The following is a 16,432-nucleotide window of genomic DNA, read 5'->3' on the forward strand; positions in this document are numbered from 1 at the left end:
CTGGAGAGTTTTTTTTATCATAAATGTGTGTTGAATTTTGTCAGAAGCCTTTTCAGCATCTGTTGAGATGGTCATATGGTTTTTGTTCTTCAGTTTGTTAATATGGTATATCACATTGATTTGTGTTTATTGAAGAATCCTTGCATCCCTGGGATAAACCCCTCTTGATCATGGTGTTTGATCCTTTTTATGTGTTGTTGGATTCATTTTGCTAGTATTTCATTGAGGATTTTTGTGTCTATGTTCATCAGTGATATTGGCCTATAGTTATCTTTTTGTGATATCTTTGTCTGGTTTTGCTATCAGGGTGATGGTGGCCTTGTAGAATGAGTTTGGGAGTGTTCTACCCTCTGCAATTTTTGCAAGAGTTTGGGAAGAATAGGTGTTAGCTCTTCCCTAAATGTTTGATAGAATTCGCCTGTGAAGGCTTCTGGTTCTGGAGTTCTGTTGGTTGGAAGATTTTTAATCACAGTTTCAATTTCATTACTTGTGATTGTCTGTTTATGTTTTCTATTTCTTCCTGGCTCAGTCCTGGGAGGTTGTCCTTTTCTAAGAATTTGTCCATTTTTTCCATGTTGTCCATTCTATTGGCATATAGTTGCTTGTAGTAGTCTCTTATGATCCTTTGTATTTCTGCGGTGTCAGCTGTAACTTCTCCTTTTTCATTTCTAATTTTATTGATTTGAGTCCTCTCCCTTTTTTCTTGTGGAATCTGGCTAAAGGTTTATCAATTTTGTTTACTTTTCAGAGAACCAGCTTTTAGTTTTATTGATTTTTGCTATTGTTTCCTTCCTTTCTATTTCATTTATTTCTGCTATGGTATTTATGATTTCTTTCATTCTACTAACTTTGGGTTTTGTTTGTTCTTCTTTCTCTAGTTGCTCTAGATGTAAGGTTAGGTTGTTTATTTGAGATTTTTCTTGTTTCTTGAGGTAAGATTGTATTGCTATAAACTTCCATCCTAGAACTGCTTTTGCTGCATCCCATAAGTCTTGGGTTGTCATGTTTTTGTTGTCATTTGTTTCTTATTATTTTCTGATTTTCTCTTTAATTTATTCAGTGATCTCTTGGTTATTCAGTTGCATATTGTTTAGCCTCCATGTGTTTATGGTTTTTACATTTTTTTCCCTGTAATTGATTTCTGATCTCATAGTGTTATGGTTGGAAAAGATGCTTGATACGATTTCAGTTTTCTTAAATTTACTGAGACTTGATTTATGAGCCAGGATGTGATCTCTCCTGGAGAATGTTTTGTGTGCACTTGAGAAGAAAGTGTATTCTGCTGCTTTTGGATGGGATGTACTATAAATGTCAGTTAAGTCTATCTGGTCTGATGTGTCATTTAAGTCTTGTGTTTCCTTATTAATTTTCTGTCTTGCTGATCTGTCCATTGGTGTAAGTGGAGTGTAAACGTCCCCCACTATTATTGTGTTACTGTCAAATTCCCCTTTTATGGCTGTTAGCATTTACCTTATGTATCGAGGTACTCCTAAGTTGGGTGCATAAATATTTACAATTCTTATATCTTTTTCTTGGATTGATCCCTTGATCACTATGTAGTGTCCTTCCTTTTCTCTTGTAATAGTCTTTATTTTAAAGTCTCTCTTCGGGCTTCCCTGGTGGTCCAGTGGTAGAGAATCTACCTTCCAATGCAGGGGATGCAGGTTTAATCCCTGGTTGGGGAACTAAGATCCCACATGCCGTGGGGTAACTAAGCCCGTGTGCTTTAACTATTGAGCTTGGACGCCTCAACTGCAGAGCCTGTGTGCCACAAGTACAGAGCCCACGTGCCCTGGAGCCCATGTACCACAGCTAGAGAGAAGTTTGCGTGCCACAACTAGAAAGAAGCCTGCATGCTGCAATGAAGAGCGCGTGTGCTGCAACTAAATATACTGCATGCTGCAACGAAGATCTTGCCTGCTGCAAGTAATACCCGGCACAGCCAAAAAATAAAATGGAAAAAGATAATAAAGTCTATCTTGTGTGGTATGAGTATTGCTACTCCAGCTTTCTTATGATTCCCATTTGCATGGAATATCTTTTTCCATCCCCTTACTTTCAGTCTGTATGTGTCCCTAGGTCTGAAGTGGGTCTCTTGTAGACAGCATATACACAGGTCTTGTTATTGTGTCCATTCAGCCAGTCTTTGTCTTTTGGTTGGAGCATGTAATCCATTTACATTCAAGGTAATTATCGATATGTATGTACATTCAAGGTAATTATCGATATGTATATTCCTATTACCATTTTCTTAATTGTTTTGTTTTTGTAGGTCTTTTTCTTCTCTTGTGTTTCCTGCCTAGAGAGTTCCTTTAGCATTTGTTGTAGAGCTGGTTTGGTGGTGCTGAATTCTCTTAGCTTTTGCTTGTCTGTAAAGCTTTTGATTTCTCCATTAAATCTGGATCAGATCCATGCTGGGTAGAGTAGTCTTGGTTGTAGGTTTTCCCCTTTCATCACTTTAAATATGTCCTGCCACTCCTTTTTGACTGCAGTGTTTCTGCTGAAAAATGAGCTGATAACCTTATGGGGATTCCCTTGTAGTTTATTTGTTGCTTTTCCCTTGCTGCTTTTAATATTTTTTCTTCGTATTTAATTTTTTTTAGCTTGATAACATGTGTCTTGGCATGTTTTTCCTTGGATTTATCCTGTATGGGACTCTTTGTGCTTCCTGGACTTGGGTGGCTATTTCCTTTCCCATGTTAGGGAAGTTCTTGAGTATAATCTGTTCAGATATTTTCTTAGGCCCTTTCCCTTTCTCTTCTTCTTCTTCTGGGACCCCTATAATTCGAATATTGGTGCATTTCGTGTCCCAGAGGTCTCTGAGACTGTCCTCATTTCTTTTCATTCTTTTTTCTTTATTCTGCTCTGCATCAGTTATTTCTACCATTCTGTCTTACAGGTCACTTATCTGTTCTTCTGCCTCAGTTTTTCTGCTATTGATTCCTTCTAGGGTATTTTTCATTTCAGTTATTGTGCTGTTCATTACTGATTGTTTGTTCTTTGGTTCTTCTAGGTCCTTGTTAAATATTTCTTTTATCTTCTTGATCCATGCCTCCATTTTGTTTCTGAGATCTTGGATCATCTTTACTATCATTACTCTGAATTATTTCTCGGGTAGATTACCTATTTCCTCTTCATCTGTTTGGTTTTGTGGGATTTTACCTTGCTTCTTCATCTGCAGCATATTTCTCTGTCATCTCATTTTGTCTAACCTGCTTTGTTTATGGTCTCCTTTCTGTGGGCTGCAGGGTTGTGGTTCCTCTTGCTTCTGTGGTCTGCCCTCTGGTGAGTGATGTTGGTCCAGGGACTTGTGTAGGTGTCCTGGTGGGAGGGACTGGTGCTTACGCTCTGGTGGGTGGATCTGAGTGTTTTGCCTCTAATGGCAGGCCTGCATCAGGTCATGTGTTTTGGGGAGTCTGTGAGCTTAGTATGACTTTAAGCAACCTGTCTGTGGACGGGTGGGGCTGTGTTCATGTCTTGCTGGTTGTTTGGTGTGAGTTGTCCAGCACTGGAGCCTGCAGGCAGTTGGGTGGAGCCAGGTCTTGGTGTTGATATGGATACCTCCAGCAAAGCGCACTCCAATTAATATTCCCTGGTCCTGGGAATTCTCTGGTGGTCCAGCATGCTGGACTCTGTGCTCACACCACGGAGGCCCAGGCCTGACCCCTGGCCGGGGAACCAAGACCTTGGAAGCTGCACAGTGTGACCAGAGAAATAAGAAAAAAAAGGAAAGAAAAAAACCCAAAAAGTAAAGAAAACTAACAGAGGAATAAAGCCTAAGACAAATAGCAAAAACAAAAGCAAACGAACAGCAGCAACAACAACACAACACACACACAGAAAAAAAATAAGAGAACAAACAAACAAAAGAATTCAAAAATGAGAGAAATCAATATGGACTAAAGTAATAACAAAAACTGAAAAATAAAACAGAAAGGAAGCAAGCAAAAAAGTGAAGAAAACATAAAATATATACATGAAAGCAATAAAAATAAAATAAAACAAAAATCAAAGAACCAAAACCAGAGAAAAACCCCAAAACAACCAAAAAGTAAAATAAAAATAGAAAAATTAAAAATATATATATTAAAAAAATAAGAATAAAAGATAAAAAATAATTAAAGCAACAATACCAACAACTGAACAGAATGAAACAAACAATAAAAGCATAACAGTAATAATTATATTTTCTTGGGGCATCCTCTCTCAGTGTCCTTGCTCCCACAGTGAGCCATAGCCAATCCCCGCCTCCCAGGGAGGCCTTCCAATACCTCTGCATAGGTCTCTACACCTGCTGTGGGCACTGTGGGGTCAGCTCATAGTCTGACCTGGCCTGACTCTCCGGTGTACTTGCCCTCAAAGTCCACTGCTGTGAAGGCTATACTGAACTCAATTGTTGGAACATTCATCTATTCAGGTATCTCACAGATGCAAGATTTACCAACCCGATCTTGGGGATTTAATCTGCAGCTTCTGCAACTGCATGGAAAGATTTCCGTTCCTCTTCCTTAGTTGCACTGTCCCTGGGGCTCAGCTTCGGTTTTGATCCCTTCTCTGCATGTGCGCCACCTTCCTTCCTTGCCCAGGCAAGAGGGAGTGGAAGCAGCAGCTGATTGGGTCACACTTATTCAGGCCAGGGAGGGGTACGGCGGCTACAGTTGGGGGGCGGCCACAATTGGGGTGTGTGCGAGTTACCTGCGGCAGCCGGGACCAGCAGGCGGTTGCAACAGACTGTGGCGCACTGGCTCTGGTGGGAGTCCCCCTCCCAGTACCCGTGGATGCAGGAGCTGGCGTGTGAGGGTGGTGGCTGCCTTGCCCTGCCCCCATGCACCACTCAGCAATGGCACTTCACCTTCCAGGCAGACCACGCTTCCTCTAGGGGCATTCCTGGCTGTGCTTCCCTCATTCCTGTCCCCTCTGCTGTGCCCGGGGAGGCAGAAGCCGGCTGCAAAGGTGTTGTAATGGTGGCCCCACCCTTTGCATACCACTCAAGAGTGACGCCTTGCTTCTATGGTGTCTGGAACTTTTCCCACAAACTCTCCTGGTTGTAGAGCTCCTTACTCCTGTCCCTTCAGGCTGTCTTTTTGTAGCCAACAGCTGTCCCCTCCCTGGGTCCTCACTCCAAATCCCATTTTCCAGCACCCAGACCTTGTTTGCAATAGGTGACTCATGACTCAGGCTGGAATGCACAGAGCTGTGGTGTAGACCATGTGTGCAGTTCTTACTTTGTCCTGCCTTCTACTGACCAATGGCTGTGTTCTCCTTTGATTCCCCCGAAGGTCCTTTTCTTTCCCAGCTGATTTCCCCACCATGAGGGAGTTAGAATTTCTGAGTTGCAGGGACCTCTCCTCACCTTCAGCTTCCCGCCAGGGGTGCTAGTCCCATTTTTGATTCCTCTTTTCTTTTTTTTTCTTTCTTTCATCTTACCCAGTTGTGAGGGGATTTTTCTTGTCCTTTTAGGTTCCAAAGTCTTCTGCTAATGTTCAGCAGGTGCTCTATGAGAATTGTTCTATTTGTAGATGTATTCTTGATGTACTTGCGAGGAGCAACGAATTCTGCGTCCTCCTATTCTGCCATCTTGACTCCTCCCCGCTAGGGCATATTTTTAAATGTCTGTGTTCCCTCTCCTCCCACAGAAAGCAGGAAGGGACTTTTCTCTGATCTTCACAGTGACAATCTGATTGTGCTCCTCTGTGTAGAATTCACGAAATTATGGGAACTCCTCTAGACCGGGCCCTCCCAGACATTTTAACTCTCAAATATGTCCACACTGATCCTCCAGTAATTTGCTAATTGCAAATTTGATTTTCCTACCCTGTTACTGGTTTCCATGGAGCTTCCTTTCTTCTGGGTTTTTGCTCTGCTAAATTGTCATTCTCTGTATCTGCCTGTCTCTCTAGTTTTGGGAACAGCAATTTGCCCTATGACCTCAGTTCTCTGATGACTCTAGGAAGAGGTGTTGATTTTCAGTTTGCTCAGCTTTTTTCATGTTGTGTGAAAAGGAGAGACAACTTCCAAGTTCCTACATCCTGGATTGGAAGCCAGAAGTCCCTCCATTATGTTTTTGTTTTTCCACTGAGTAATGTTCAATAGCCGTTACTTTTCTAAACTTGTAGTCTGTGGAATAGAGGAACAGTTAAGAATGATGATTCCTTTAGTTTATTTAAATCTTAACTATGTTTCTAGTCAAACTAGTAGAAAGACACACACACATTTTTTTTTAACTAGTTGCAGGAAATCTTTCATAGAACAATCTAATAATATAACATATTTTATTGATAATAGTGTAAAAATTGCCATATATCTTCTTTTGGTAAGACTACGCTTTACCTTTGTTGCTGTTAGTTATAAAGTAAATCTTGTAATAAATTTCTCCTTTAAGTATTATATTAGATAACATGACTCTGCTAATAACCGACTGTATTGTATTCAATTAGATGATTTTTTTAAACATTATATTTCTCTTTTTCCTTACCTTCTAGGAAGCTCATAGATAAGTTTTGGTTCTCATTTACATTTAATTTCTCAACCCTTCCCCTTTCTCCATTTACCATTGTTTTAGTTGTTGTGGTTTCATTACTTTTCTGTTTTTTTATTAAAATTTTTATGTGCATTTGAAAGTAGGTCATATAAATAATATATTAACTATGCTCAAGTATTGCCTCCTACAGTTTTAGGTCTTCTGTGCCACTGCTGCCACACCCCACTTTTTTTCGAAAATGCTTCATATTCACGATCATTTTCTTCTTACTCTGTAGACTTCTTTTGACCATGATTTGAATTATTCATTTCATGGCTTATCCATAATAAATTATTTGTTTCAGACATACTTCCTCTTGTCACTCTTTATGCTTTATGGTTCCTCTGAGTTCTATTTGCTATTTTAATATTAACTCAAGGCAGACCATTAAGAATGTACTCTACTGTATCCAGAAAAGTTTGTTTGAAAAGGTTTCATGAAGCTAAATTTAGGACTTAGAGGGTATTATGCTTAGTGAAGTAAGTCAGAGAAAGACAAATAATATTTGATATCACTTATATGTGGAATCTGAACAATAAAACAAACTAATGAATATAACAAAAAAGAAACAGACTCACGTAGAAAAAACTAGTGGTTACCAGTGGGGAGAGGAAAAGGGGAAGGGACAAGATAGGTGTAGGGGATTAAGAGGTACAAACTACTATGTATAATGTAAATAAGCTAAAAGAATATATTGTACAGCACAGGGAATATAGCCATTTTGAATAATAACTATAAATGGAGTATAACTTTTAAAAATTGTGAATCATGTTATACACCTGAAACTTATATAATTTATTATAAATCAACTATACCTCAGTAAAAAAGAAAACAAAATAAATGAATTGTAACTATATATACCTGTGCTTTCATTATAGAAACTAGATCATTGAGGGTATATTTTATCTGGAAAATGTTTGGAGTTATACAAAATTTAACAGATCTTTGAGAGTTTATCAGTCCTCTTCCGTTGGGAGTACATCTTTGTCTAACTTATTACTTTAATGATTATAATATATAATACCAATTATTAAACTAATTATCAAAATTTGATAGTTTTGGTTAACTAAGTTCCCACTGTATTTTGTGTTTTTATTTAGAAATTAAGTCTATATTTGTCCTGTGGATTACTAAATTCACTCAAATGCCAACATTTTAATATATTAAGTAATTTTCATGAAAGGGCTTGCTATTGGTGTCATTTATATTGTCAAGTTAAGTTTAGTTCACATTATTGGGCAAACCCTTCTGAACCTTAAATCATTTGATCTAGTGTCGCACCTTCCTGATAGTCTCCAGAATAGGTGAGGATGCTCAATTTTTGTCAGTTCTCCTTTGAAAGGATAGGCCTGTAGGTATTTCAGTCTTAGTGTTCATATGATTGAATTTATCATTCAGTGTCAGTCTCATTCATAAACGTTTACTATAATCTAGTTTGGGAGATAGTATGTGTACATAGATAATCAGTAAGACTAGGTAATTTGTTATGTGTCAAATGAATAATGTAGGCAATACAGAAATTTAGAAATAGCAGAAATTACTGTGATAGCTGGGGAAGGCTTCATTGAGGAGGTAGAAATTGAATATTGAAGGAGGCTGAGACTTAGATGAGAAAGGAAAAATAGGCTGTGAATTGTGGATGGGCCATGTTATGCATCTGTTTTTATGCTGTTTGATTGATGTCAAACACATTTTGATATGCCCTAATAATTAAAATAGGAAATAAAAATTAAAAGTAATATGAGGTACCATTTATATCTCATTTGTAAAAACTTACCAAGCTTGAGCGTCATGTTGGTGCACATGTGGAGCTATGAGAACTCTTGAAGTGCATATAACCTATGAGCTAGTAATGCCACCTCTTAATATAAATAATCAAAAGCAATGTTTTATTAATGTGATCCCCACACTGGAAAAAATACATTTTACTTCATGACCCAGTATACACAGAGATGAAATAAAAGTTTCATACATACACTACTATATATAAAATAGATAACTGATAAGAATGTACTGTATAGCACAGGGAGCTGTACTTAATACTCTACAATGGCATATATGGAGAAAGAGTACAAAAAAGAGTGGATATATGTATGTGTATAACTGATTCACTTTACTGTGCAGCAGAAACTTATACAACATTATAAATCAACTATACTCCAATAAAAATTTTAAAAAATAATGTAGTTTTACTATATATAATAAAGGTAAAATATAACAAAGCATATATCAAGTATGAATTTAATAATGTTTAAATAAAATAGAAATTCTAAATTAAACACTGCAAAAAAGTTTAAGAGCTACTAGTTTCAAATATTGGTTGAAAAAATGAGTGGGTTGACAAAAGTTGAGTAAGTTTAGTAAAGAGTTAATATCAGGACATGGATGTCTGTTGTAGCATGTTGGTTCGAGGTGGCAGCAGATAATTCAGATGGAGGTATTTTAGAGAAAACTGGAAATGTGGGATTGGTGATTGGGAAAGAGTCAGGGCTGGATTATGGATTTTGTAGTCTTTCAGACAGAGATGAGATCAGAAGCCAAGAGAGTGGGTAAATTTTCTGAGGGAAAAGCTGTAAAGATTTGAGAAGAGGGAAACTAAGAATTGAGTCATGGATACATCGTCCAATTAGATAGCATTTACTCTGGTAGGTGAGAAGAATATTCAGTTAAAAATTATGGCAATTTTAATATTCTGAATATTCTTTCTACAGAGCAAGATACTTTTTGTATCAAGGCAGACTTTCCATTTTTCATTCTTTAAAATTGCTTATGCTTTCACAAAACTGTATTCGTTTCTCTAAAAAATATTTTCTTCCAAATGATAGTAAAATAGAGGATAATTCTTATTTTAGTTACATAAGCATTTTCTTTAATTAGAATGTTTTGTAAAATTTCATTTTTTTCCTATTACACACAGAAATCCAAAAAGTTTGCTTTCTGTATGTGGCTTAATATTTGGTATCCAGTTTTTAATGGGTTCTTCATCTTAAACTAGTAAGTCAGTACCAGATTTGTACATTTTACTTGAAAATCTCTGGGCATGTCATAGGAAATGAGTATTATGATAATGGATGTTATTATGAAAGGTAGTTAATTCTAATATTATCAGTCAAAATCTAAAACTTTTTACATAAAATTATTTTTTCTTAGAAATACCAGCTCATCAGTAATTTTGCTTTTTTCCATAGAGAGAATCAGGACTAAAACAGGAAATAAATGACCTTGTAAAACGGAAGGTTGCAGTAGATGAAGAAAATGCTTTCTTAAGGAAAGAATTCAGTGACTTGCAGAAGAAATTTAAAGATAAAAGTCAAGAAGTTAAGGTGTGTTGACTTGTACATAGTTTTACAGTACTTTCTTTGAAGTCCTACTTAAAGCTTTGTCAGCCTTTGTGGCACAGAAAGTGACAAGCTTGGAGGAAAAATTGCCTTAGGCCCTGCTGTACCATACAGTTTTCTTACATGCAGAAACTCTGAGAAAGATGCTTTAAAGCTAAGACTCTAAGCTTTATAACTTTAAGATAAATAGTTAATGATGGAAATGGAGCTAAGAAAGTAGGAGTGTGAATATGTGGCTTCTTGTAATTAGATTCTGATGGGACTGGCATTATTAATTGATAAAACCCAGGTCTGGGAGGATATGTCTGTGTGGGTCTCAGAAATAGCTGGGGACAGCATCAAAGGCAGCTTGATCAATTAATGGGCTCTTTGCAAATGTGTACTCATCAAAGCTGTCATCCAGTGAAAAAATATGACCCATCCACCTGCATGAAAAGAGGCCAATAAAAGTGTACAGGTGACCTTGGCCATCAAATATAGAAGCTGCTGTGGGGGTAAAATTGTACAGTTTATATTTGCTGATTAGTTCTCACCTATTTTTTGGTTTGTTTCATTCTGTTTTGTTTATCGGCCCCTGTGGTACTGTTCTACAGGACACTAAGGAGTGTGTACAGAATAAGGAAGAGCAAAACAGACTGGTTATAAAAAATCTGAAGGAGAAAAATGAGAAATTAAGTACCCACTGCGCTGACCTGCTAAATGACCTGGAGAAACTGAGGAAGCAGGAAGCACATTGGAGAAAAGAAAAGTATAGCATTGATGCAAAAATAAAGGTATGCAATGAGAATGGAATCTGTGCTGTTATTTTGGATCTAACTTCTTATAGGAAGTTTATTACATGTTATTTTCTTTAAATAACAAGTTATATATTCATATCCACCAGTGGGGACTAGCATTAATTTATATTCCTTCAGTTAAGACCCACAGCTTTTTAAAAATTGATGTTGCAAAGCAGGAAACTGACTTCAAATACTTATCTAAAATGTAATCATTAAAAAATAAAGGCTGTTGCATTTTGAAATAAAACATGTTTTGAAAAAACATATTTAGAATTATGAATTTTGGCTTTTTGCAGTTAGGGATTAAATTTATAAATACAGCTAGGATTCATTGCAATATAGTTTTAATACTGTATTTTCCAGGTCCTTTAAAAACTATGTAAAAAAAGCACAAAACAGTTAAAAAATACTCACATGTGTTTTATATGTGTTTCTTTGGCTTGAGAGGGCCTTATTCATCGTAAAATTTTACTTTTATAGAAGATAAAAGGTGCAATCAATCTTTATAATATTCTTATATCCTTTTTGATCAGTTGTTTTTCAAAATAATATTTTCTTGTAGCTTTCTCTTGGTCTTGAGAATGTTTTTGTTCATTTTTTCCCACCGAATTTCAGGTTTCTCTTTTAACATAGATTTTGTTGAAAAGGCCTCAGACAAATTTTAGTGCTAGTAAATATGATAGTTCCTCTATGTACACATGCTTAAGAAGAATATATAACATAAGTATACACACACATATATATATATATATAGTGCTATTAAAATATAGTAAGAATGGATATGTGTGTCTACGTGTGTGTGAGTGTATGCACGTGTGCCTGATTATTTAAGGATTTGTCTTTCTGAGTGTGTGAATCTATTCATTGCAGATATTTAAAGAAATACATACAGTAATTCTGTTAGTGCACAATCAGGGAATGACTGAGCCATTGAGAGAAGTGAATTCTGGCACATTTGTTTTCTTATTTTTATATCAGTTTCTGCTTCCCTACAGCCTTTAAGCAGTTTGGTAGTGTCATAAGGGTAAGTGGTACTTCCTTGTGTTAATCATAGCTGCATGATTTTTTGATGATGATTTCATTTCCTTATTTGCCATTCAAATAGTCCATTCTATGATTTACTGTGATTTTCAGTTCTGACTTTTTTTTCTATTAGAGTGCTTATCTTTTCTTATTAATTTGTAAGCATTCTTTATTCTAGATAGCAATACTTTTAAATATATATATATATCACACATACCTTCTGTTCAGTGAGTCTTGAATAAGGTGAATTAAACATTCAAAAATTTGTGAATTTTTATAGTCATTTTTATTATTTCCTTCTCTAATGTTTTTGTTTTAGAAGTCTTATATTCTTAAGTATTCCCTACCCTAACATTTTTAATCTATTTAGAATTCATTTTTGGGTGTCGTCTTCCACACCGTTTATTCAGTAGTTTATTGATTTCTGATTCAGTCTCTCTCACATCTCTAAGTTTCCATGGGTATGTTTGGGTTTGTTTCTGGACTTCCTGTTTCTGGACTTTCTGGAAAACCTGTTATTTTCATGGTTTTAGGTATTGTAGTTTTAGAATTTTACTCATTGTTTTGTAGGGTGATCTACTTCTTTATTCTTCTTTTTGTAAGTCATGAGCCCTATATGTGCCTCTTCACTATCTAATAATATTTAAGGATCATTTCATTAGTTTTACTGAAAAATTCTGTTAGAAAGCAGGTTGGAACATCATCTAATTTATGAATTAATTTTGGAAGAATTATAATCCTGCTATTTAAGAATGTGGCATGTGGTTTTGTAAGTTTCTTAGAACGGTACTGTTCATTTTTATTAGATTTATTCCTAGCTATTAATATTAAAATATTGTTTTACGCTAAATATTTTTTTGCTGAATAATATTTTAAATTATATTTTTAATTAATTATTTCTAGAAGACAGCAATATTATTGAATTATCTTGAGCTTCTTTTCAACAATTTTCCCCAAATGTCTTAGTTCAAAAAATGTGTACATTTTCTAGATTTTTCTAAGTTATATAATTACATTGTCAGTAAGAAAACTCTCTTTCTTTCCTTTTGGTGTATAATTCACATACCATACGTTTAATCCATTTAAAGTGTACAGGCCAATAGTTTTTAGTTTATGCAGAGTTGTGCAACTATTATCAAAATTACTTTTAGAACATTTTCATCATCCCCAAAAGAAGCCCTGTAACCTTTAACAATCACTCCTCATTTATCCTTAGCTCTGCAGCCCGAGATAACCACTTATGGCCTTTCTCTATATATAGATTTATCTGCTCTAAACATTTCACATTAATGAAATTATAGTATATGATCTTTTGTGACTCACTTCTTCCACTTAGAATAATGTTTTCAGGGTTTATCCATGTTGTAACATGTATCAGTACTTCATTCTTTTTATAGTTTAATAATATTCTATTATATAAATATCCTACATTTTATTCATTTATCTCAAGTAGAAGGATATTTGTGTTATGAATAATACTGCTACAAACATCTGTGTACAATATTTTGTGTATACATCACACATTTTTATTTCTCATAGGTACATACCAAAGAGAGATTACTAGTTCATGTGATAATTCTGTTTTTATGCTTCTGAGGAACTGTCAGACTGTTTTCAAAAGCAGCTGTACTATTTTACATTCCAAACAGGAGTTACTGAGCGTTCTGATTTCTCTTTGTCCTCGTCAGCACTTGTTATTGTCTATCTTTTTGATTGGAGCCATCTTTGTGGATGTGAATGGCATCTCATTGTGGTTTTGATTTGCTTTTCCCTGATAGCTAATAATTCTGGTCATCTTTTTATATGTTATTGGCCATTTGCATGTCTTTGAAGAAATGTGAAATCATTTCTTTTGCATATATTCTGGTTACAAGCCTCTTTTTATTGATATAATTTGAAACTATTTTCTTCAGTTTTCTGAGTTGTTTTTTACATCCTTAATGGTAGTATTTGAACACAAAAGTTTAAAATTTTGATAATTAATTTATCTCCTTTTTCTTTTGTTGCCCATGCTTTTGGGCATTCTCAGATGCATCTCAGATATGCATCTTGAGAAACCATTGCCTAATCAAAGATCATGAAATTGGACACTTATGTTTTCTTCTAAGAGTTTTATTTCTTACCTTTATGTCTTTATCCATTTTGAGTTAATTTTTGAATATGATGTTTGATAGGAATCCAGCTTCATTCTCTTGCACGTGTATTCAGTTGTCCCAGCTCCGTTTGTTAAAAAAGACTGTTCTTCCCCCACTGAATTTATCGTGCCATGTTTATTGAAAATCAGTTGACTGTAAATATAAGGGTTTATTTCTGGACCTCAATTCTGTTCCTTTGATCTATACATTTATCCTCATTCATATGCCACACTACATTGATTATTGTAGACTTATAGTAAGTTTTGCAGTTGGGATTTGTGTGTCCTCCAAATTCTTCCATTTTCAAGGTTGGCTGTTCTGTGTGTCTTGCATTTCTATATGAATTTTAGAATCAGCTTTTCCATTTCTTGCAAAAAAAAAGCAAGCTGAGATGATTTTGGTAGAGATTGTATTGAATACCTGTCACCGTTTTTAGTGTAGGCATTTACAGCTATACGTGTCCCTCTGAGCATTGCCTTTGCTACATCCTGTAAGTTTTGGCATGTTATGTGTTTTTTTAAAAAACATTTATTTAGGGCTTCCCTGGTGGTGCAGTGGTTGAGAGTCCGCCTGCCGATACAGGGGACACGGGTTCGTGTCCTGGTCCAGGAAGATCCCACATGCCGCGGAGCGGCTGGGTCCGTGAGCCATGGCCGCTGAGCCTGCACGTCTGGAGCCTGTGCTCTGCAATGGGAGAGGCCACAACAGTGAGAGGCCCGCGTACTGCAAAAAAAAAAAAAAAAAAAAATTTATTTTTGGCTGCGTTGGGTCTTCATTACTGCATGCAGGCTTTCTCTAGTTGAGGCGAGTGGGGAATACTCTTTGTTGTGGTGCGCGGTCTTCTCATTGCGGTGGCTTCTCTTGTTGCAGAGCATGTGCTGTAGGCACATGGGCTTCAGTAGTTGTGGCATGCAGGCTCAGTAGTTGTGGCTCATGGGCTCTAGAGCACAGACTCAGTAGTTGTGGTACACAGGCGTAGTTGCTCCATGGCATATGGGATCTTCCTGGACCAGGGCTTGAACCCGTGTCCCCTACATTGGCAGGCAGATTCTTAACCACTGTGCCACCACGGAAGTCCTAGCATGTTATGTTTTTGTTTTCATTTGTCTCTGGATATTTTCTGATTCTCTTGTGATTTCTTCTTTGATCTATTGGCTGTTTAAGTGTGTATTGTTTAATTTCCATATATTTTGAATTTTTCAGTTTTCCTTCTGTTACTGAGTTCTAGCTCCATTCCACTGTGGTTGGAAAAGATACTTTCTATTAGTTTAAGTTTTTAAAGTTTATTATGAGCTTTTTTATTGCTTGACATATGGTCTTATATGGCGAATGTTCTGTGTGTACTTAAGAAATATGTATATTCTGCTGTTTTGAGGTAGAGTGTTCCATATACATCTGTTAGGTATACTTGGTTTATAGTGTTTTTCAGGCTCTTTGTATCCTTAGTGACCATCTATATAGATGTTCTATCATTATTTAAAGTGGCCTTTATTCTCCAACTATTATTGTAAAACTCTATTTCTTCCTTCAATTCTATACTTTATATATTTTAAGGCTCTGGTTTTTGGTGCATGTATGTTTATAGTGGTTACACCTTGATGAATTGACTCATTGATCAATATATTATGTCCTCTTTTGTCTCTTATAACAGTTTTTGACTTAGTTTATTTTGTCCAACATTCTTATGTCCATCCTAACTCTCTTTTGTTTATTATTTTCATGGAATATCTTTTCTCATCCTTTGATTTTCAATCTTTTTGTGTCTTTGGATATGATAGTATCTTTTAAAAACATATAGTTGTATAATTTTGTTTGTTTGTTTGTTTGTTTTTCTGTACGTGGGCCTCTCACTGTTGTGGCCTCTCCCATTGCGGAGCACAGGCTCCGGACGCGCAGGCTCTGGACGCGCAGGCTCAGCGGCCATGGCTCACGGGCCCAGCTGCTCCGCGGCATGTGGGATCTTCCCATACCGGGGCACGAACCCGTGTCCCCTGCATCGGCAGGCGGATTCTCAACCACTGCGCCATCAGGGAAGCCCATTTGGTAGTTTTTGACCATTATTTCTTTGAGTATTTTTTTCTGTCCTTATTCTATTGCCTCTCGTTCTGGTAGTCCCTTTATGCTTATATTGGTGCATTTAGTGGTGTCCAGTATTCCTCTGGGGCTATTAATTTGTATTATTCTTTTTTCTTGATATAGCTTCAAGTTTTTTGTTCTTATTCCTGTCAGTTCATATTAAATGTTGAGCTCTTCTAGTGAGGTTTTTTTGTTTGTTTTCATTTTAGTCACTGTGCTTTTTAGCACCAGAATTTCCATTTGGATGTTTCAAAACAATTTATATTACTTTATTGGTATTTTCCATCAGATGAGATACTGTCATTTTAACTTTTTAAAAATGATATGATACTTTTTAAAACATGATTTTCTTTTACTTTTTAAATATACTTATAATGCCTCTTTTGAAGTCTTTGTGAAGGCTGGTATCTGGATCCTCTCATGGGCAGTTGCTATTGCTTGCTTTCTTTGCTTTGCATGAATGACACCTTTTCTTTGCATGTTGTAATTTTTTTGTTGAAAAATGTACATTTCAAGTTATATGCTAGGAGGAGTCAATTCAGCACCGTGGCAGAATGAAAA

General features: G+C 36.1%; 1 protein-coding gene across 4 annotated transcripts in view; it reads left to right on the forward strand.

The window, feature by feature from the left end:
• CNTLN (centlein) overlaps positions 1–16,432 on the forward strand; it is a 331,593-nt gene that overhangs the window by 94,884 nt on the left and 220,277 nt on the right. For 3 of the 4 annotated variants that reach the window (XM_060300962.1, XM_060300963.1, XM_060300964.1), the window contains exons 4-5: positions 9,709–9,843; positions 10,452–10,631. In XM_060300962.1, the coding sequence (XP_060156945.1) occupies positions 9,709–9,843; positions 10,452–10,631 (315 nt within the window). The remainder of the gene's footprint in view (positions 1–9,708; positions 9,844–10,451; positions 10,632–16,432) is intronic. The other variant, XM_060300965.1, reaches the window with a different exon arrangement.

This window comes from Globicephala melas, chromosome 6, assembly GCF_963455315.2.
Source record: "Globicephala melas chromosome 6, mGloMel1.2, whole genome shotgun sequence".
In the NCBI taxonomy this organism is placed as follows: Eukaryota; Metazoa; Chordata; class Mammalia; order Artiodactyla; family Delphinidae; genus Globicephala; species Globicephala melas.